This window comes from Lynx rufus, unplaced genomic scaffold, assembly GCF_022079265.1.
Source record: "Lynx rufus isolate CCGP_SWC_20201006 ecotype Redwood Valley unplaced genomic scaffold, mLynRuf1.p SCAF_6, whole genome shotgun sequence".
Lineage (NCBI taxonomy): Eukaryota > Metazoa > Chordata > Mammalia > Carnivora > Felidae > Lynx > Lynx rufus.
Genome location: NW_025814878.1, coordinates 4512563 through 4533709, shown reverse-complemented (window position 1 = coordinate 4533709; position 21147 = coordinate 4512563). Strand labels below are relative to the sequence as shown.

Below are 21147 nucleotides of genomic sequence, written 5' to 3'. Positions count from 1 at the left end.
CTGCCTCCAAACTCATTCAGATGTTGGAGAAATTAATTTCCCCTGGTTATAAAAGTGAGGCTCTCAAGTTCTGGAGGCTGCCTGTCCTTGTCATGTGGCTCAGTTCACATCACGGAAGCTTTCTTCTTCATGGCCATTAGAAGCATCTTTGCACAGAGAAGCCTAGGTCCTCTTTTAAAGTCATTTCTACACAGCATCATCTTCCTTCTGATTATCTCAAAGCCAGCCTATTAGGGACTTTAATGATATCTGCAAAACGCCTTTAACTTTGCCATGTAATGTAATTTTAGGAGTGATGTTTCATCACTTTTGTTGTATTCTTTGATTAGAGGCCAAGTCACGGGTTCTGCCCTCAATCAAGAGGTGGGGGTTATGCAAGCATGTGACTCACTAGAAGCTGTGGTGTAGTCGTCCACAATGAGTTTATATAGATAGAAATAAGTAGTCGTAGAAATATATAAACAAATGGGGAAGAGGAGATAGTTCTTCTTCATAATAGATTTCCATTAATAAATGTAGAAGAAAAGAGGGAAATAAAGAACCGTCATTACAAACACTACCGTGATAAATGTTACAGCCAGGATTCTGTAATGGATGCTAAGACAGTGCATGCAAGTTTGAGAAGACACAGGATATGCATAGTCTCAAATGGCTTCCCCGAGATACTCATAACTACAGAGGGCAAAATAATAACTTTATATTGGAGGAATTTGGTAGACATCCAACTTTACCAAGTAATCAGGGTAAACAGCACCAGAAATGAAACATCGGTGTCATGAACAGCACTTTCCAAAGGCATCAAGGTCATAAAACATAAGGAAAGAAAACTGAAGTTCCTTTATAGGCTGAGGGAGACTGAGGAGAAATCACAACTAAATGCACTGTGAAATCCTAGAATGGAAGAAAGAAAAACAATGGTGAAATTCAAAGAAGATCTTTAGTTAATAGAGTGGTACCATGTTAGGTGCCTCTTGGTAATTCTGTTATGGTTATTTCTTGGTTATAACCATCTATGGTTATGGTAATTCTGTTATGGTTATTTAAGATGTGAATACTAGAGGAGGTGGGCTAGGGGATATATAGGAGCTCAGTGTACTCATCTTGTAACTTTTCTTTAAGTGTAAAATTAATGAAAAGTTTGTTGGGGCGCCTGGGTGGCTTGGTCGGTTAAGCGTCCGACTTCAGCTCAGGTCATGATCTCGCGGTCCGTGAGTTCGAGCCCCGCGTCAGGCTCTGTGCTGACCGCTCAGAGCCTGGAGCCTGTTTCAGATTCTGTGTCTCCCTCTCTCTCTACCCCTCCCTTGTTCATGCTCTGTCCCTCTCTGTCTCAAAAATAAATAAACGTTAAATGTTTAAAAAAAAAAAAAAAGAAAAGTTTGTTAATAAAAATCACAATATAGACTTCTGGGAGTTTTAAGTTAGCAACAATAGAAATTCAGGTGACTTTATTGATGCTTCATTTTTGTTTTGTTGCACCAAGATTTTGCACAATATTGTACACATGGTCACTGGAGAATAAACACATAGCTATAAAGTGGTGGGATTTATCCTAACTCAGCATAGTTTTTTCCAGTTGTAATGTTTTCTCCACTGTGCTTGTACCATTATAGACATAGACAAGAGGAAAGCAGGGCTTTCTTTAGAAACTCCGTTTCAATGTTAAAGCCTACTCATAAAGTTTGTTCACTCTGCATGGCAATATTCTCTTAAAATAATTACCAAATTTTGTTTGAAAGGTTTTACTTACGAGAGCCATATGTGCTATAAAAATCTATAGTTTTGAGGGTGTTTACATAATTCATCTGGTTCAAGGGGCTCTGAATTGTCTTCTTCATATGAACCATGGACATTGTATTTCTCAAACATATTTTCAAGCGTACTTTCTGATTCATCATCTGCCATGACTATGCTTCTACCTGTGCTTGTGAAGGATGAAGTTCTTCCCTAGTAGCTATGAAACTGTTGGTGGAAAGATAAGGGGACAGAAGCACGTGGAGAATTTAAAGCCGTTGGCTCAAATCTGTCTTTACCATGAAAAGGCTCTTGTTTATTTCTTTAAAGAATGGATTTAATAATAAATTTTCTCATTGCCGTGAAGAGTTATCTGTCTTAGAATTGCACCAGACCGGCGGTAGCGCTGCTTGAAAGTATTTTTTGAATTCATGAGATGGGTTTCTTATAAAGCCTCTTTTATTCTTACTTGAAATATCGTACATGAGAGCAGTGCCTTGGGCGTGCATAGTGTCAGTAGCGGTGGCCTGTATTAACGTAGAATTACTGTTTGTTTTGCTGTCATGAGTCCATGAATTCGGTCTGTCCTACAGAAACAATCATTGTAATGTAAGCACTTACTGTCTTAGTGCAGCTGATTCCCCAGTGACATTTTAAAAAGTCAGGATTTGGCTGCAGCATGCTTTCAATTTCTAAATGGGCTGCACATTGTGGGCCTGAGGGTGTTTCATAGGAAACACATGACCCTGAGTGGACACAGCAACTTTTGTGTGTCTGCAGCGGAGTTGATGACCAGCGTTTACCCTTGAAATTGTTTTCATCCAGAATGTTGTCTTTTCTACTTTACGTTTAATTATTTGGCGCTAACTGAATAGATGCTGTACTGTGTGTGTGTAGGATTTTTATGCACTAGGTGTGGCTGTAACCTAAGAGCTTACTCTTAGGGGTTTCACAGCGCAAGGTTTCTCAACGTCCGTGAATTCGGGTCTTGGTTTTCATTTCATCTGAGAATGAGAATGGCATTTGAACCCAGGAGCACTCAGATATACATTCATAGGTTTTACATTCTTTTCTAAAAAGTGAGAAGCCTAAACTCCCGAAAACAATGTCAGGATTTTTCTTGTAGTTATATTTTAACGACTATATGTACGTATTATCTAAATGGAAAATCACCTTCCTGCCTCTCTGGCTGTCACAGATACAACCATTATTAGAATTAGTAATGAGTGACAGTCCTGAGAGACCCTGGGGATCATGCTCTTTCTGGTCTGCAGTCAGGCTGCCTGGCCTAACAGAGATGCCATTGGTTAGAAATACGAGAGGGCGGATGTTCAGCGTCAAACGCCAGACTCTGCGGCATGACCTTCACCGGGTGAATTGGTGGTAATCTTCGATACGTTAATTTCCTTCTCTACTCCGTTGTGATTCTCTTAGCAATACACAAAACTGTAGAAAAGTAGGTCCCGTGATGTCAAAGCAGTTAGCTTGACCTAGCATAATCATAGACTCTAGTACCTGAGGGTTATGTGGGGGAAATCTGTGTATGCCTGCATGTGTGTATTGTGTAGGTATGTATACCTGTATATTTCAGTCTTTCAGTTTATTCTAGCAAAGGGAGAAGTGAGAAGAGAAAATAGCAGGGTCTTCATGCCATGAGAGCTAGCACCTAGAAGAGTGTGTTAAATGCAACTGCCTTCTTTATTCGCTAACATTTTTAGTTGAAGTGTTTCTAAACCTCTGAACCAGAAAGTGAGTTGAGATCTCAAGTACCTCTGACGATTCTTAAATTTCAAAATCCTGTCTCCTTGCGCCTCACATGATTCATTGCCTCTCTTTAATTGATAAAAATAGTAAGTTTTTTTCCCTTTAATGCGTATTCTCAGATTAAGGACCATTAAATAACAAAGATTTATTAATATTTGCTATGGTAATGCAGGGATTAAGGGAGTAAAAGGCATGATTCCTGTCTCAAGGAGCTTCCATTATAGTTTGAAAAGACAAACTGAGCACCCATTAAATAAATGGAAGTCAAATACATGTTAACTAGATGCTGTTGCTTTATTAGCAATAAAGATCAAAAGAGGTGCAGAATAATATTTTCTTCTTTAGTGCTAATTTATGCTACATTCTATAGTAGTATGTTTTATGTTTTTGAATGGACATCTCCTATGTTTATGTTAAATCTCTGATTAATTACAAAGATATTTTAAGAAATTGGTTGGTAGTTTTACTTCGAATAAATATTACCAACAAAAAATTGTTGGCCGCTATGCATGCCTCACCACTTACAGACTAGTTTAAACTCAAGAGGCTGAGTTTAGTTCATGAGTCTTGGATTTCATGAAATGCATTACGTAGGTATATGTCAGATTTTGACTACTAATGTATTTGTGAGGTTGGGAACTCATTCAGTAGGAAATTAAACTTCTCAAGAGATTGTCTGGTAAATATGATCATCCATGTTTCTTCTCCGTTTTACCAGAAAAGGGCAAAATAGCACACTTTTTTGAGCCATGTCTTTTTCTCTGCGGGGCCACGCCTTTTGTGATCATTAAGATGAAAGAAATGTACTTGTCTTGGTTTTGCGCAATTGCAGCATTAATGTAGAGGGCTCCCCGTCCCCACTCCCCTTCCTGTGTTTTGCAGGCAGTCAGATGCCTCCTCAGCCACCTGGGAGCCAGTCAGAATCCAGTTCCCATCCTGCCTTGAGCCAGTCACCAATGCCACAGGAAAGAGGTTAGTCTTCAGTTCATGTCTTATGTATCTTTGTGTTTGGAGTATATGAGGCTTATATGAATTTGGTCATCTGTGCATTTCCTTATGAGTGATTTTTAAAGGATGTTATGTTTCCTCCTCTGATGAACGAAATAACATACATGTAACAACAAAGAAGGATGCTTTCTTGCAGATTAGGTGAAGTTTTACCCAGCACAGTTCAAGACCCAAAGGCTATATATGCCCACACAGTATCGTGAAGCATAGTTTATACGTGACTCTCGCCTGACAGTTGATCTAGCTGTGTAAAGGGGACTGTTACTGATGCAATTTGGGTATCGGTCCTGATGAAGTATAATGTTAGAGTGTGTGTCCGTTTAGCTGTTTTGATCAGTATTTGTCCCCGATACTTCAACAATAAAAATGTATACACCTGGTAAGACCTTATAGTATAAAATTGTAGGATCTTAGTACTAGAGCCAACCTGAGAGACTGTAGAGTCCGGTCACCTCAGTTTACAAACAAAGAAACTGAGGACCCGAGAGGTTCCGTAGGAATTCCTCATTCTCAGAGGCTCATTAGTGCCGGAACCAGAAAAAAGACCACGGGCTTTTCCCAAAGCCCTGAACTTTTCAGGTTGTCCCCCATCCGCGAACTCTTTGACCTTTCGCTCACTTATGCATGCTGACCCCATCTACTATTGACTGGGTTGAGGCCTTTGGTCTTCGTGTGTGTATCTTCATCTGCTTTCCCTCCTTCTGTAGTAAAGCTACTTTTGGTGGTGGTGATCTTAATCCAGATTAGTGTAGACCACAGTCTACAAGCCCATAGCACCATCTGGCGCCCTGCCAGGTCCCTTCCACTGCCTGTGAGTCCAGGCTTGCCCATCTGGCCCGTGGAGAGCCGCCACTTTCGTTCTCTCCCCTCCTCCCTCACGCTCACCCGGAAGACAAAAGTTGCGAGCTTGGTAGCGGCTATTTAAAGGTTCCTGACCCCACATGTTTATAATTATTTCTATATGAGCTGTACAGATGATGATTTGCTTCTAATTGGAATTGTAAGGTTTTAGTTACTTTACATGTTTAATAACTTAGCACCCCATTATTTAGAAAGTAATGCCCATGAAAAGATGGATTAGCCTCAGCTACACATCATTTGTGTTGAAACGAATATTTAGTAGGAATAAAGTGAAATTTTATTTTCTAATGTCTCGACATAGTTAACTTTATTATAATTTAATGTATAACTAATACTTAATTCCCTTATGAAGACACTACAGTCTACCTTAATAATGGAATAGTTAATGGTTTTCAAACTTTAGGGTGTATGAAAATTACCTGGGGAACTGCTTAAAACAGATAACCCGGCCACACCCCCAGATTGCTGATTTCGTAGGCTTGAGGGGGGCCACCTCAGATCTGCCTTTTGGACAAATGCCCAGCTGTTGCCAGCATTGCCGATCTAAAGACCGTACTTTGAGAACCACTGCCTTGTAATGATACTATGATATGTTTTAACAGTGAAGTGGTGTGTGCATTTGTTTCTCTAAACTTTCCACTGTAACTTCCTACAAACAAGTCCTATACCTCACATCCTTTTTCTGCATTAACGCCTCATGTCTCTGGTCATCTGGAAGACCGTTCAAAGTTCGTGGACAGCATACTAGCACCATGCAAGGGGGAATTCTCTCCAAACTCCTTTACTTGGCCTTGGGTTACATCTGTGTTGCATTGCCGAGTCAGGGAAATGGAGGGGAAAAAAGGATGAAAGAAATTACCCTGCACTGAAAACCTGCTCAGGCCAGACCCAGAGCCCAGATGAAGGATTTGTTATTTCATTTAATCCTCACATAACCCTGTAACATCATTCCCACTGGGAGAATTCTGCTGCTTCAGCAAGCATTAGAGGGTAATTTGGAAGCCCTACAATCCCAACCTTTATTGCTAAGAACTAAAAGAGAAACCCTCCTAGATCCTCCACCAATATGTTCCCCACCCTCTTCCAACTGATATGTGTTCAAGACATTTGAAAATGTAGAGAAGCAAATGTGAACAACGATAGAATGAGGAAATGCAGCTAAATTAAACTTTTAACTTAAATACGTTGGCAAGCAAAATCTAGAGTTTTCTTCTGGTGTCACTATATAAAAACCACTATTTTAGGTATGTTTGTTATTTTTTCCTTCCTGATTATCTTCATTATATGCAGTGTGGTTTTGGTAACTGATAATGGATACATACAATCTGGGTTGTTATAATGACCATTTCCTTCAAATAGCAAATATAAATTTTATAGTTTGTATATTGTTATGAACACGTTCCCCAGACTTTCTCTGAAAGATGTTATGTGTGTCCCTGGTGTGCCTTCTGTTGGTCGGACAGCCCCCTAACCAGGAAACCCTTATATTTCCAAATGACTGATAAATGATCTTTTGCCATGCATGAGTTCAATTTCCTCCAAAACTGGATAGCAAGGATTGGTTTTTTAAGCCTCTGTTATTTGTTAAAATCTAGGAAGAAATGTTAGCTTTTAATGACATTTGGTCAGGTGTTTTAATGGCAAATGACAGTCATTGTAATGCTTTGATATAATAATATTTTCCTTGTCTGTTTTATCATCTTTGGGGGCGTGTACCAACAGTATATGCAGTGCAAAGTAGATCTGAGAAAACACTTGCTAGAAAATTACCCGGTGTTGATTCCCATGTACTGAAAAGTAATTTAACTTCATTTATACTTTTACAATTGATATATCCTCCCCTACCCCCATTCAGGGAAGTGATGAAAGAAGCAGAGAGGAGAAAAGTATTTTGGTGAGTTAGCGTCCTATTAAAAAAATGTGTCCTCTCTGAGAACCCGTGGACCTTGATAGAGACAAGAACATAGTGTCTATACTGCTGAGTACTAAAATAACCAAGCTGAGCAATTCCTATTACACTTTTACTTTGTTCTAATAAGTTAAGATAAGAGAGTAAGATTCCAGTTACACACACCTTCTTTAATTTACCCACAGGAGATAGATTTTCTTTCATGCAAAGAATCTAGAAACATACTTGCCTGGAGACAATTGCACAAAACAGGAACTGCAGCCTGCTTCTATTTGGAGGTGTGGTTTTCTGGGTATTCCCCAGAGTCCTCATCATGAAGGACAGCAGTACTGACATTCTACCCTGGAGCCTGCCTCCCTCCAGGCTTGGGAAGCTGAACCCTTGCCCGGCCCTCATTCCTTCCTCCTCGGTCCTTCGATTCCTGTTCAGGAAGAACATTTATCAATATATATATGCTCTTGTTGAGGAAAATTTTGCTGACAACCTGAGGCTGTCCTGGGATCTGAATAACACTGGCGTCTGCAATTCGATGTCCTCTTCCCAAAGTTGGGTTCAGAGTCAGTATGCTGCCCGGAGGCCCAGCACGGTGGTCCCATGGCCCTATAGTGCCCTACCCCCACCTCCAGTTCCGTGCCCTCTGACCTGGGGCTGCTGGTGTTAAGTTTGTCTAAGGACAACAGTCACAAATCCATTTCCCCACATTATATGTAGGCAAACATGCCTGGGTTTCCACAGTTTTATATTTTCTATCTGTAAAAGGTGTATAGAAAACACCAAGAAAACACGGACATGGCCATTGTCAGGTACAAAAAGGAGGGAGACGTTTTACATATTTTTTGGCCTCTTTACTCTCCTGCGGTACTGTCTCCTGCACATTCTTAGCTGCTCTCTTCTACAGCACTTGGCTCAGCACTCTCCTGTTTGCACTCTGTGTGGTGCTAGAACTTCCCACTAACCGAATAAAGAAAATTAGTTCCAATTCTTTGGTCTTAACTTCTTCATTGTTGACAGAAATTTAAAAGAAGAAAGGTCAAAACTTCAGTTTAGTATTCCGTAACACGTTTGCCGCTGGTTTTTATCTTAAATCAAATCTTCTCTCTGTAGTTCTCCTTTAACAACATACAGAATTGCTATTAAAGCACTTCACCCCCCCCCCAAAAAAAATCAAGCAGTATAAATTATAGTACCTAAGGCATTGGAGGAAGAGTTCAGATAACACTAAAATACTAAAATAAATGTTACGAGAAAATTGTAGCTGACAAGTTTAGATTAGTTTCATCCTCATTGTATAATCTTTAACTTGTAGATCTTAAAATTTGAAAAGAGCAACAGGAAATCTTCATATGTTGCCCTGTTTTCCAAGAGGGCTTGGAGGGAATATCTACTCAGTCATCTGAGTAGATAAATAAGTATAATTATTATTAACATTAAAATGATTGCATTTTTAACCCCCGTAAAATGTTAAGCTTAATGAAACTAGCAAATGCCCTTCTAGTTATTGGATTAGCAATTAGGTGAAAACGTTTCAAGAAGGCTTATTTATTTGGACAGATGTAGAGAGGTCAGAATTAATTTTTTGAAAACCTTTTAATTGAATTCCCTTTTAATTTTCACAGTGGTGTCTAATTAAATATTCATGTTAATGCTGGTGGTTTTCTGAAGGTCTGCACCAGATCCGGGTTCTCCGAATCAACGTACATTATTTAACCCTTTTCATCTGGCGCGCCAGCAGGGACTTCCTCAGTGTAATCCCATAGTATTTGAATAATTAGAAGGTAGTAATGAGGATTTAATTAGTCCTTGCGATGTGCTGAAAGCAGAACCACTACATACTTTCCCTTTTGGACGTGAATTACAAGCAGAGTTGATGCTTCGGCAGGACTGTGATGTGCTAGCAAATGTATTCTGTCACTGGAGGCGGTTCTTTGGCACCGTCCTGTGACCGTCAGATCTGCATGGAAGGTATCCTGGGTGAAATCTTCCAGAATTATTGAATAGCAGCGCCCCCTCACCCCGCCTTCTTTCTTGTCCACCCACACGACAACCTTTTCTCTCTCTCTCTCCCCACTGATTAAGCAGAGTTGTCGTCCGAATGTACCAGCTGACTGTACGTGATGGAGAATTGGCTCTTACTCTTACCAGCAACAGCAGATGAGAGCAGCTAGGCCAGATGCGGGTTCACCCTGCAGTTGCAGGACGAGGAGAAAATAGCAAAACTTTGCCGTTTTGGCCCCGCTTTTGGAATCACAAGATTCACAAAATTCCCCGCCTTTGGAGTCTGATATTCACAGTGATATTTGCCATTAGCTCCATTCTTATAAATAGAAGCATAAATATAAACAGTGCCATTATCTAGAGAAAGCGTGTAGCAAACAGGCAAGATTGGACATTTAGATGTTCTTGTGCGCCTACCCTGAAAAGGTGAATCAGAATTTGTATACTTCCGAAGTATGAAGTTTCAAACTTAACCTATTTTCTCTAGATTGAATAGAATATGTCTTCATTAGTCTCATATTTTTTCTTCTGTTATTAATCCCAAGTGTTAATTGCCTTGTATAATTTTATTCTCACTCTTTCGTGATGTATTTTAGCTTCTTTTTAAAGTCCTAATAGAATCCCTCATCGAATTTCTAGGCACATTCTATTTGCTTAGGGCAAATCTTTCTTTTACTTTTAAATGCCAAGGGCAAAAAAAGAGATCTCTTAAAATAAATCGAGTGTCTTACTATAAATTAAACTGAGCTCTTGAGGGGCCAGGACTGAATCTTGTTCACACTCTGATTCCCTATGTCTGTGACAGAGCTTCATGTATAATAGATGTTTAACAAAGATCGAGCCGGACAGCAGAAAATAATTCAGCCGTCACACCAATTCCGAAGTTTCAAATTGTTTCAGAGCACAGAACAACCAAAGAACAAAATATAACATGTTCTTAAATTAAGAAAGCTTGCCATATTAATAAGTCTTCTCTCAATTTTACCATTAAAGGTCATCTGCTACGGCGTAGGCTATTTCTCGGTCTTGAAACATAGTGGGCATTTAGATCTTGCACCAGATTAAAGCTACTGCTTCTGCTCCCCCATCCTTCCTGGACATATTTCTATGACAGTCCAGACAGGACTTCAGGCCAAGCTGAAATCCTCACACCTGGAGTCTGGTGTGAAATGAGTTGCCCAGAAGCCACCCCCACCCTACCCCAACCAGTCTCTTTATACCTTAGGAGTATTTAGATGGAAATAAGTAAAAATTTTGAGAAGTTTTTAATGCTACTAGCTGATTTCATGGTGATATTTATATGGCAGGTAGTTTTCAAATTTTTTAATGGTTTTGAATATCTTAATTGATCCACCTTCTTAACTGTCAGGAACAGATTAACAAGTTAGCTCAAAAATGGAGACCACCAAGATACCCGTTAAGGAGTTGGAAATAGGATTGGAGATTTTTTTTTTTCTGGTTTTGTGACTACAGAAACTATTTTGTTCCTCTTCCTATTGGATTCTCAGTTCTAAATATGACAGTAAATCTGCACATTCTGAAATGTTTCATAGGGTGGTGTTGGTAGTCAGAAAATGTTCTCTTACTCCACCTTTCCAATTACCCTTGTATATAAAGGTGTTCTTACCATTTGTGAGCACGCTAAACATAAAATGATGCTGGCTTTCAACATGAGGTTATTAGCAAAAAGAGAAGAAAGTAGATCACTTTCCAGATGTATTGCTGTGTAAGTATAGCAGCTCAACGTGTTAAAGCATTAGTGATAACCTGCCCCCACCACCAGATGCAGTGAATTCAGACTCCGCTCTTAATTGAGGACCCTTTTTTTTGTAATCCGTGACAGACGAAAATAAAGTCAAATGGGAAGTCAGATACAAGAGGGAATATCTAGGAAGCTGTTTATAATTTCCTCAGCCTCAGAGCTCTGCCTCTGGGCTGAATTGTGGTCCAAACCAAAGCTTAGTCTAGTGCAGGAAATAACAACATAGGACTTGTATTAGGGTTATTGTTACATTGCTATTAAGTCCGCTCTCCAGAGGTTTGTTCACCAAAAAACTGAGAAAACAAATATCACATATAATAAAAGTCTATTATTATTGACTGAGGAATCAGTCTAAATTTTAGAATATTTTTAAAGATGCATAGTTTTGTCACTTTTGGTTTATGCAGTAATTTTTTTTGAATTGCCAAGTGAAGCTTGCTTTTAATAGTCAACCCTCATTTGTAATTGGCTCATTATTCTTCACGGGAAGTATCTGAGAATACCTGGATCTTAGGTAAATTCAACATTGTGTATTGCATGCACTTATTTATAGTAACGTGATTTCTCCTGTGCCTTAGGGGTCCGTACCTCGGGGAAAGACCCCTGTCTGCCTAGTTTCCCAAACCAGAAAGCTGGAAGGCATCCTTGATGGCTTTTTCTCTCCCATCTGGCCTGTGCTAGTCATCATGTTCCGTGAACTCTACCCCTGCGGTGTTAGCCACGCATCCCCTTTTCTTGGTATCCACTGTCGCTAATGGGGTCCTGGCTACCCAGGAACTTTTAACTTCACCTTCACCAGCCTCGCAGATGTCTTTCCTGTCTCAGCTGCGTTCCCAGTCCCCTTTCCGTGATGAATCCAGAATGGTCTTTCCAGGGGTCTGGTTAGATTAATCCTGCCCTTCATAAGAGCCCGAGATCCCCGCTTTGCCTCAGAGGGAGGCTGTGCTGAGGTGCGTGGTTACGGGGCCACTTACCCCGCACCAGCCTCCCTTTCTGGCCTTACCCCTCATCACCCCGCTGCCTCTCATCCCCAGCCAGCTGAACCTCATTCAGGATCTTGATATAATCTCTTCTCATTGTCACTTTTGCCACTCACATCTGAACCCCAACCCCACCTCAACATGGGGCCCCCTTGGCCGTCTTTACTGACCCATCAGGTCCTCCAGAGCCTGGCAGCTGGTAGGTCTTTGAGGCCAGATTTGCTACGTGAACAAATGAACGAAGCATCACCTGTCACAGCGGCGTCCCCACAGCCAGGCACCCTCCTAGTGCAGCCTGGCCGTGCTCGGGACCCAGTGCCAGGTCATCAGTGGAATCTCCCCAGCCAGAGCTCTGTGCCTGTGCAGACCGCGTGGCCTTGTTCAGTCTCCTCACTCCAGTGCTTAGGTAGTATGTGCTTTTCCTCAGTTTAATCTTCAGGGAGTTTGGAACCGAAAAACCTGAGTTTGGGCGCAGGGTTTACCACTAACTACTTTTGTGACCTGCGACAATTAATTAAATCTCTGCTTCCTCCTATGTGAAGCGAGGATCAGAGTGTCCTGTGGGTTTGTCGCATGGATCAGACGCAGCCTTGTATCTGAAGGTTATAAATTGCGAAGCCCTGTGCAAATACTAATAATAAGCATAAGCATCAGGCACAAATGACTCAGGGGAGACCTGGCCTGAAGTTGAAAGCCTTAAAAAGTGGCTCCTCTGCTCCTTCCAGCGCATAGTAACACACATAAAATTGTCTCTGCTCTCAGCACCGAAGCGGACTTTTGCAGCTAACACCGGGAAGATTTGTGTAAGGAAAGGCCAGATATTTTGCCCCCACCTACCATCTGGGTAATCAGTCTGATGCTTCCCCGGACTCTCATTTGCCCGGTGATAGATGGTGTCAGTAGGCGAGAGGGTTCTGTGGGGGCGGACGGGGAGAACTTAGATGCTCGCGTCTGTGCCTCTGAATATAGGGCGCCGCGGTGCAGGGAAGGCAGAGGGACCGACCCTGCCGGTTAACCTGAGAGCACAGCGGGGACGGCACCGGGGGGCCTGGGTTCCCGCCTCGAACGGGTCATTAGTTTCTGTCTTCCTCAGAGCAGTTCACGTCGTGCCCAGGAACGGGCAGGCGAATGAACACTGGAGATGTTAAAATGTAACAAGAATATTCTTTAAAATCTATTTTTCTCTCCAAATGGGACTCCGACACCTATTTGCGATGAGACATCGCCCTGTCTGCCTTTATAGGCGGGAGACTCTCCGCTGAGGGGGTGCAGCGTGTGCCCATTATTTCACACATGTGGGGAAACATCTTATATCGAACTGGCTTGAAGAAACGAGGCAGTTCTGTGAATTTTTAACAGATGCCAACATGAAAACAAATTGTCCATGTGCCAGAGGAAAAACGTGCCTCGCTTTTTGGTGGCTCATGGAACCTCGGTGTCCCGCTGGTGTCCTGACGGTGCTAGAGCTTTCTGCCAGCGAAAGAGGCACCTCTGAGGAAGAAGTCGCGTTGTCGTGTAATTGGTTCCGTGCTCCCTTGCTGTCCCGCATTAGCCTGGACACGCTCGCTCTGCCCTCGCCGTTTTCCTCTTTCGTGGCTCGGATGAGCCATGGTTTGAGCTTTGTGTCTGACTCAGTTTCCCGGCAGGATTTAAAGTCTCTGACGCTCAGTGTTGCAGAATTTGTCGGGCTGCGTGAAGAGGAAAAGGACGGACTCTTGGAGGCTGAGATCCATGCTAAAGTGCCTCCCAATTTAATATCCTGAAATTTCCCATTTTTGCTTGACTATTTCTTTGGCTTTGTTTCTGAATCAATTTTGTACACTCTTCAGCTTAGGCGTGTGTTTTCGTCAGAAGGTACTTTAGCTCATCGGTGACTGTTTCAGAGTGGTGACGACCCACCGTGGCCCGTTTGGATTCATGGAGCTCTCTGCTCCAGTTCCCTCTGTATCATCTTCCCTACACGTGCCTTGTGGCCAGTTTATTTTTTAAATGAAATAGAATTCCGTCCTACTTTTGAGAACTTTTGAAGTCCTTCTAAAGATAAGCTTTATCTCCGTCTTGCCCAACCAAGAGTTTTTCCTTACTCCTACCACATAAACAATATTCTGTGTTCATCTCATGTCCAATATGGAAAATGTGACTTGTTTAGAATGGTGGTGTGGATCAGTTTCTTTCCATTTTTTTGATACACAAAGGTTTAGATAGTAACGCTGGATCTTTCCTGTAAGACAATTTCTTTTTTACAAATTAGACAATTCTATAACATGCTGTCTGTAAAACCAAGAAAAATATCCACTTAATAAACCACAGATAGTACAATGCTGAAGAAAAAATTCGAAAGGTCCTGAAAACTCACTTAACCTAATAATAATACAAAGAAACATTTTAGAAATGCTAATTCTCTATTAGACCCATTTTCTAAGGTAGCATTGAGGGGATTTTTTTTTTTTTTTTTTAATGGAGAAGGGAAAAACAACTCTCTGGCTTCGTCTCTAATATTGGTCTCTATAATATAGAGACCAGCAGCATTTTTCCCTAGACTTAACATTACTTACGTTGCCATGTAACAAGAATAGATTGTCTTGGAATTTTCCATTGATACTAATATAAATATAGAAGAATGGCCCTAAAGAAAACAATCCTTAACATGCAGACTAAGTGACTCCAGGTAAGATTCTGGCAACCCTACCTCCATTCCCATCTGTAGCTATTGGATACATAGAATATGACATTCAAAAAATTACCAAATTGTAATTAGATACCTAAATTAATGCAAATGTGCCTTTGGAATAAACGCTCCATCTTACTAGGTGGTGGGAACGAGCCCGGCTAAGATCAGGCTTTTCTCACACGAGCTTCAGGGCTCTTGGATAGGCTCCCACCAGAAGAGCAAGTTGTACTCCCCCTGGCCAGAAGTCCTGGGTGCTCTTCCTTGTAAGTAGCAAGAGAATTGTCATCTTCTTTTACCACCCGCCCCCCCCCACACACACACAAAACCTAATGGTTTGCACAGATGTTTATCAAGTTAGTCATTGGTCATAGGTGCTTCTAATCCAGTGGTAAACAAGTCAAGATCCTGGCCCTTTACCTTGAGAATCAATTCAGGCACTTGACAGGAATCTTGATATTTCAGTCCATTTCTCTGTATCTTTTCACCCATCTCTCCGTCTCCCTCCCTTCCTCTCTCTCTCTCTCTCTCTCTCTCTCTCTCTCTCTCTCCGTCTCTCTCGTTTAAAAGGCACACTCTAGGGAATCTGCCAGATCAGGAAGGATGTACGCTGAGTCTAATGGCACTCAGAGCTAATCAGTACTGTAGCTCTCTGTTGAGTGGCCTGAAACTGACAAGCGTAGCTTTTCTGAGCCAAATAACATGGCTGGCCAATTATTTCTGGAACTAGCTCTCTGGAAAAGGGCAATGCTTTCTGGATAGTCAACTGGGTGAGGAAAGCAACCCATCAGCTCTAACTGGCTTTGTTGGAGAAGGCATAGAGCAAGCAGGCCCAGCACAACAACACAGAGCTGATGCTGCCTGGGGAGGGGCATCAGGCTGTTTGCCGGGAGGCTCACAGGGTATGGCACTTGTCACCTCGGTGAATTAACCACGGTCCAGGGACTTGCAGCACTCTTTGGCTCCACCGTGATGAATGGTTTTTAGGGGAGCCTGGCAAAGGGAAGCTAGTTTGGAAACCTGGAGGCATTCAGACAGGAAATAAATTGTGGGTTGTATTAAAAATAATACGAACAATAATAACCATCACATTGTTGAGCCTCTGTGCTGTGTGAAGGCACTAGCTGCTTGCTACACAAAACATTGTCTCATCTCACCTTAGAGTGTAGGCTCACCTGTCATCCACACGTCTCAGAAATGGAAACTGAGGCTCAGCTTCTCACTAACTGCTGGCCTAAAGGCACCTAACCATATGTGGCAAAACCAGTTTGACTTTGCAGTGACACTGGAGATGGAGAGGGTGGGTGCATTTGTCAGGTTTTTAGGTGGGAGAAAACCAGGCTTTCTGCCTGTTGGGCTTTCAGCTGTCTGTAACTCCTTCCTGGAAGAGCTGACTTCCTTCCCCTGGAAACAATTCTGCAAATATACTATGAATTAAGGAGCCAGACCGTAACATTTATTAAGCTCTTTCTTGTAAAGTAAAAGTAAACAGGGCTCTGAATGAAGATGTTTTCTTATTCATTAAAAAACATGTATTTGGTTCCGATTCTGTGCCAGGCACCTCGTGTGGTGCTGAGGAGACAGATGCGAAGAGAGTGTGTTTTAAAGCCGCAGTACATAGTCTGGGGGAGAAACAGGCACTCCAGCCAGTAGCAATGGCACCGTGGTAACCGCTCTACCTTGGCTGACATGAATGGTGCTTTCTGGAAGGCCAAGGAATGCCGTCAAAGGTAGCAGGAGGCGGGGCCAGGAAGGACTAGAGTCTGTTACATGGAGGTGAATGGCCTTGTGGGCACGCTGTGAAAACAGCATATTCAGTAGAGGACACAGTCGAGCATCTTGTTTTCACACGGTGCCTCCCATTTAGTGAGTTGTTTTTTTTTTAACTGAAATAAATGTTTTAAATATCAGAGTGCATTTCACATAAGAAGGGTAGAAATTGTTTTGTGAAATGGTATGTGTGTGAACCTGCTTGTGAATATATAGACACATGTTCACATACACACATCGGATCATGATATAAAATGTATTTCTTGGGGCGCCTGGGTGGCCCAGTCGGTTGAGCGTCCGACTTCAGCTCAGGTCATGATCTTGCCATTTGTGAGTTCAAGCCCCGCGTCGGGCTCTGTGCTGACAGCTCAGAGCCTGGAGTCTGCTTCAGATTCTGTGTCTGCCTCTCTGACCCTCCCCTGTTCACACTCTGTCTCTCAATAATAAATAAACGTTAAAAATTTTTTTCGAAAAAAAGTATTTCTTAAGTGTGGATTGTGGTTAAGAATGTTTTAATTCATGAATTAAACTTTGTAAGCCTCAGTGTCTCCATAGTTGTTTTGAAGTTTAAATGAGCTAATGAAGAACAAAGCTATTAGCACGTAATATATGTTCATTAAATGTCAACGGTTACTGACAGTGAATGGCACATCGTCTGGAACATGAGAGGTAGTCAATAAATATTTGTTAAGTGAATGAACATGCCAGGACTTGGCAGGTCTCGAGCAACCTGATGCCTACAGGGAGGAAAAGGTATCTGAATGATCAAAACCAAGTGGGGACACCGTGATGACCGTGTAGACGTGATGAGGCTGGAGAAATAGGTCAGGCCAAATTTGGAAAGACTCATGTGCTGACCTAATAAGTTTGGACTTCATTCTGTTAAGCAATCAAGAGTCAGGGTCTAGTTTCTGAACAAACACGATTGACAGATCCCTGAAGAAATGAGGAAGGATGGGATTCAGAGCATAAGAGAAGGCGCTGGCCTCACGTATGAGTGAAAGATCTCTTTCTTCTGAAGGGAAGAAAACGCAGAAGGACACAGCGTGGACATGGGTGTTGATGGCCGAGGGGGCTGGACGTCGTGAGAGGTGGTGCTGCCCTTTCCTGTGTGCTGGTCACTTGCTGGCAGTTACGAGGTGGGCCAGGAAGGACTTCGAGCAAGGGGTAAAATGTTTAACCAGGGAAAAGGACTAACCGGGTGAAGGTGCCCCAGTGTCCGTAGGAGTCCGCTGAATGCAGGCACCGTGGCTTCTAAGGACGTATGTTGTGATGCCCGCTTTGCTGGTCACGCCTGTTTCTGTGTTGGGTGTCAGGTGGTCAGTCCTGCCCATCGTTGAGGCCTCCACCTGAATAGGACTTTTTCAAGGAAACTCTCCTGCTCCCCAGTCTGAACTGGGTCCTCCTCTTCTACCCTCATAGCACCCGGACTTCTCTTTTTCTTGGGTTCTTCATTTGCCCAGTCGTTTGTTGCATGTCCGTCTCCCACTGGCCTGTGAGCCTCACGGGGGCAGACTCTGTCTCCTCCTTGCCTGCACCCCAGCGCCTTGCACGTGGCCGAGCACCTGCCCCAGTGGCTTTGGAAGCTCACTTGATGATTGTTCCCTGCTGATAGGTTTTATTTGCTCCTCAACCAAATTTGAAGTTTTTTCCAGGACAGGGATCCCATCTTGTACTTTCTTTCAATGCTCTCTCACCCTTACCACCTTCCGCGAGCGCCAGAGTAACATTGGAGCTCGCTGGGAGAAGGTTTGTGTAGCGCTGTTGCGGTTGAGGGGCCAGTGTGATCGCTGAGAACAGTTCACACAGTGAAGGAAGGGCTCGCGGCATCCCTGGAAAGAATAGTCATGCCTTCGTATAGCGTTTTTGGGGTGGTTTAGAGTGTGTGTGTGTGTGTGTGTGTGTGTGTGTGTGTGTGTGTGTGTGTGTTTCCTATTACACTGCATTTCTCTGAGAGTATAGCTTTTACTCTCTCTCTTTTGCTTGCTTTCTTTCCCTCCCTCCCTTCCTTCCTTCTTTCCTTCCTTCCTTCCTTTCTTTCTTTCCCGAAAGGGCACCTCTGAGTTTTCATGTGAGAAGTATGTCTCTTTTCATTTGGAATGTGGTGGTACCAGTGTGTGTGACTATATACACATGTGATGAAGGACTCAGAAAGACTAAATTCATTTATATAAACCTATGGGTATATTGTATGGATAAAATGTACAAGTTATATTTTCATGTGTAGTTTCTGTGATTTCTCAATAAGTAATTTATATAATGTAAATAATAATCTCATCCAGTACTTTTTTTCTAAAGTTTGTGTTTCCCCACATTACATACTTACCTGGGACATCCAATTCCATAGTATATCTAATAATAAAATATATTTTGATAATATATAGGAAATGCATTTTATCCTTTCCAAATTTCCCTTACTAGAAAGTTTGGTTTTCTAAATTCAGATGGCTTCTAACTAGAAAAACTTCACACCTTTTTTAAAAACCAGCTTTATTCTCTCAGCTGTCAGTTTTTCTATTCACAAACCACATTGCAAGCTGCCGTTTTGTAATAACTTGCTAAAAGAAGCAAAAATACAATCAAATATGTCACCATAAATAGGTAGACAGTCCTTGGTTGGAATTTGATTTTTTGGAAACATTTTACCATTTCTTTCATCCAAAATAAAGGTTAAAATCAAAACAAAGCAAGAAATATCCCAAAGAAACGTACATGGAAATTACAAACTTGATTAGATTTTTCCTAGAGGGGAAAAAAAAAAATGCTTTCAGCCAGAATTGAGAACCAGAACTAGAAGCATCCCCTGTAAGTCTTATGCTTCTCCTCCTCCGCAGTTAACAGGTGAGAAAACTGAGGCCAGAAAGGTTAAGTTAGTTGCCGTATTCTGCCCAGCAGACCTGAAAGACCAGGACTGCCACTAGCTCAGTATCCTTGCTGCCTCGCATGCTGCCTGTCTTGATCCCCTTCTGTGGATGTGTGATAATAGCAACAGCTAGTAATCACCGAGAGCCCACGATTCTGGGCACCCGTGGTAAGTTTTTCACACGTATTATCTCATTTAATCCCCACAGCATCTCTATGCAGTGGACACAATTGTCCCTAATTTGCAGTTGAGGAAACAAATAGTAGACACACAGAGTTTCTATCTTTAGGATGAAAGGAAGAAATTCTTCGTTTTCAGCTAACTTTTGTCCTCAAATTTTTCATCAGTTTGTTTAGATGACGGTGATACTTTTGAAAATACAGTTCTGTGCACAGTGGAAGCCTTTCCGGTAGGACTGCTGCGGGCATTTAATTGTGATTCTCTGTTATGGGTCACTTTGCCTGCCTCGTCACTGGCCTCCGGGCTTCTGTTCTAGCCTCTCTGCCCTGCAGCCCTTTCTTCATGCTGCAGGTTCTAGCACAGTCGCCTCTAGAAATGCAAGTCTGACGATCGTCTCGCTCTCCTGCTGAGACAGTCTGTGGTCTAATGTCAGCGGAGGCCCCGTCTCCCCTGGATTGCGGGTGCAAGAGCTTCGGTGAGCCACACAACTGTTTCGTAATAGGAGCTGTATCCACAAGATGAAATACTCCATAGTCAGGACAGAGTGACTAACAGAAAGGTGGGCGAATGATATAAATAGTTCTAGAAAAGGAACTAAAAACAGCTATTAAACAAAATGTTCACCTTTCCTCACGGCAAGAGAAATACAGAATCAAACACAAATTATAAAACACCTCCGAAAGCATACATTAAAAACCATTTGCACTTGGCAAGGGGAACTCAGCGGTAAGAGATGGGGATACGGAACTCCCCCCCCCCCACCTCTCATCAGTGGTTTTGCTTTGCCCGGGTCTCAGCTGCCTGCAGTCAGCCACACTCCAGAAGCGGATGGTCCTCCTTCTGATGACCAGAAGGTCGGTGGCAGCCTAACGCCATGTCACGACACCTGCGTCGTTCACCTCCCTTCGTCTCCTAGTGTAGGTACAGTGTCACCTGACATCATCCCAAGAAGGAGCAGCATGGGTGCCGTGCGGTATTTTAAGAGACAGGCCATGTTCACATAGGTTTTATCACAGTGTATTGTTAAAATTGTTCTATTTTATATTAGTTATTGCTGTTAATCTCTTACTGTGCCCAGTTTACAAATTAAACTTTATCATAGGTATGTTTGTATAGGAAAAAACATCGTATACATAGGATTCGGCACTATCCACAGCTTCAGGCGTCCCCTGGGGGGTCTGGGAACGTAAGCCCGCAGGTAAAGGGAGACAACTGTATACCGTCTTAAAATTTCCTATCGTATTTGGAGTTTGTAAAGTTACGCAAGTACTGGAGTAACATAGATTCCACACATTTAAATAAAAAACAAATGTGTAAAAACGAGCTTGTTCATTCTAGCTAGAAAGGACATCTGCGTATATGAGGTGTTCAGGAGTTAAAAGATATTTGTGGCACTTTATAAACCAGAAAAGTATCATCAGATCCCTTGTCTGTATCGCATTTCACAGTACAGAACATTTTCACACGCTGTCCCAGTTGATCCTACAGCAGCCCCTTCTTCATTTTAAGATGAGACTTGGATAAATTAGGATTTGCTGAAGGTCACAAAGCTCGTTCGATCAGTATACGCTTGTAAATGTGTTTATTTACGTATCCGTCTCTCCTAGTAGAGTCTGAGCTAGTGACGCAAACCATACCGTAGTCTCAGCCTCGTGT

The 21147-nt window shown here is 42.2% G+C and overlaps 1 protein-coding gene across 9 annotated transcripts in view; it reads left to right on the top strand.

Annotated features, from left to right (window-relative positions):
* ARID1B (AT-rich interaction domain 1B) overlaps positions 1–21147 on the top strand; it is a 450798-nt gene that overhangs the window by 351567 nt on the left and 78084 nt on the right. For 8 of the 9 annotated variants that reach the window (XM_047102157.1, XM_047102162.1, XM_047102161.1 and 5 more), the window contains one exon: positions 4378–4467. The exons of the other annotated variant lie outside the window; for it this stretch is intronic. In XM_047102157.1, the coding sequence (XP_046958113.1) occupies positions 4378–4467 (90 nt within the window). The remainder of the gene's footprint in view (positions 1–4377; positions 4468–21147) is intronic. 9 annotated transcript variants of the gene reach the window in all.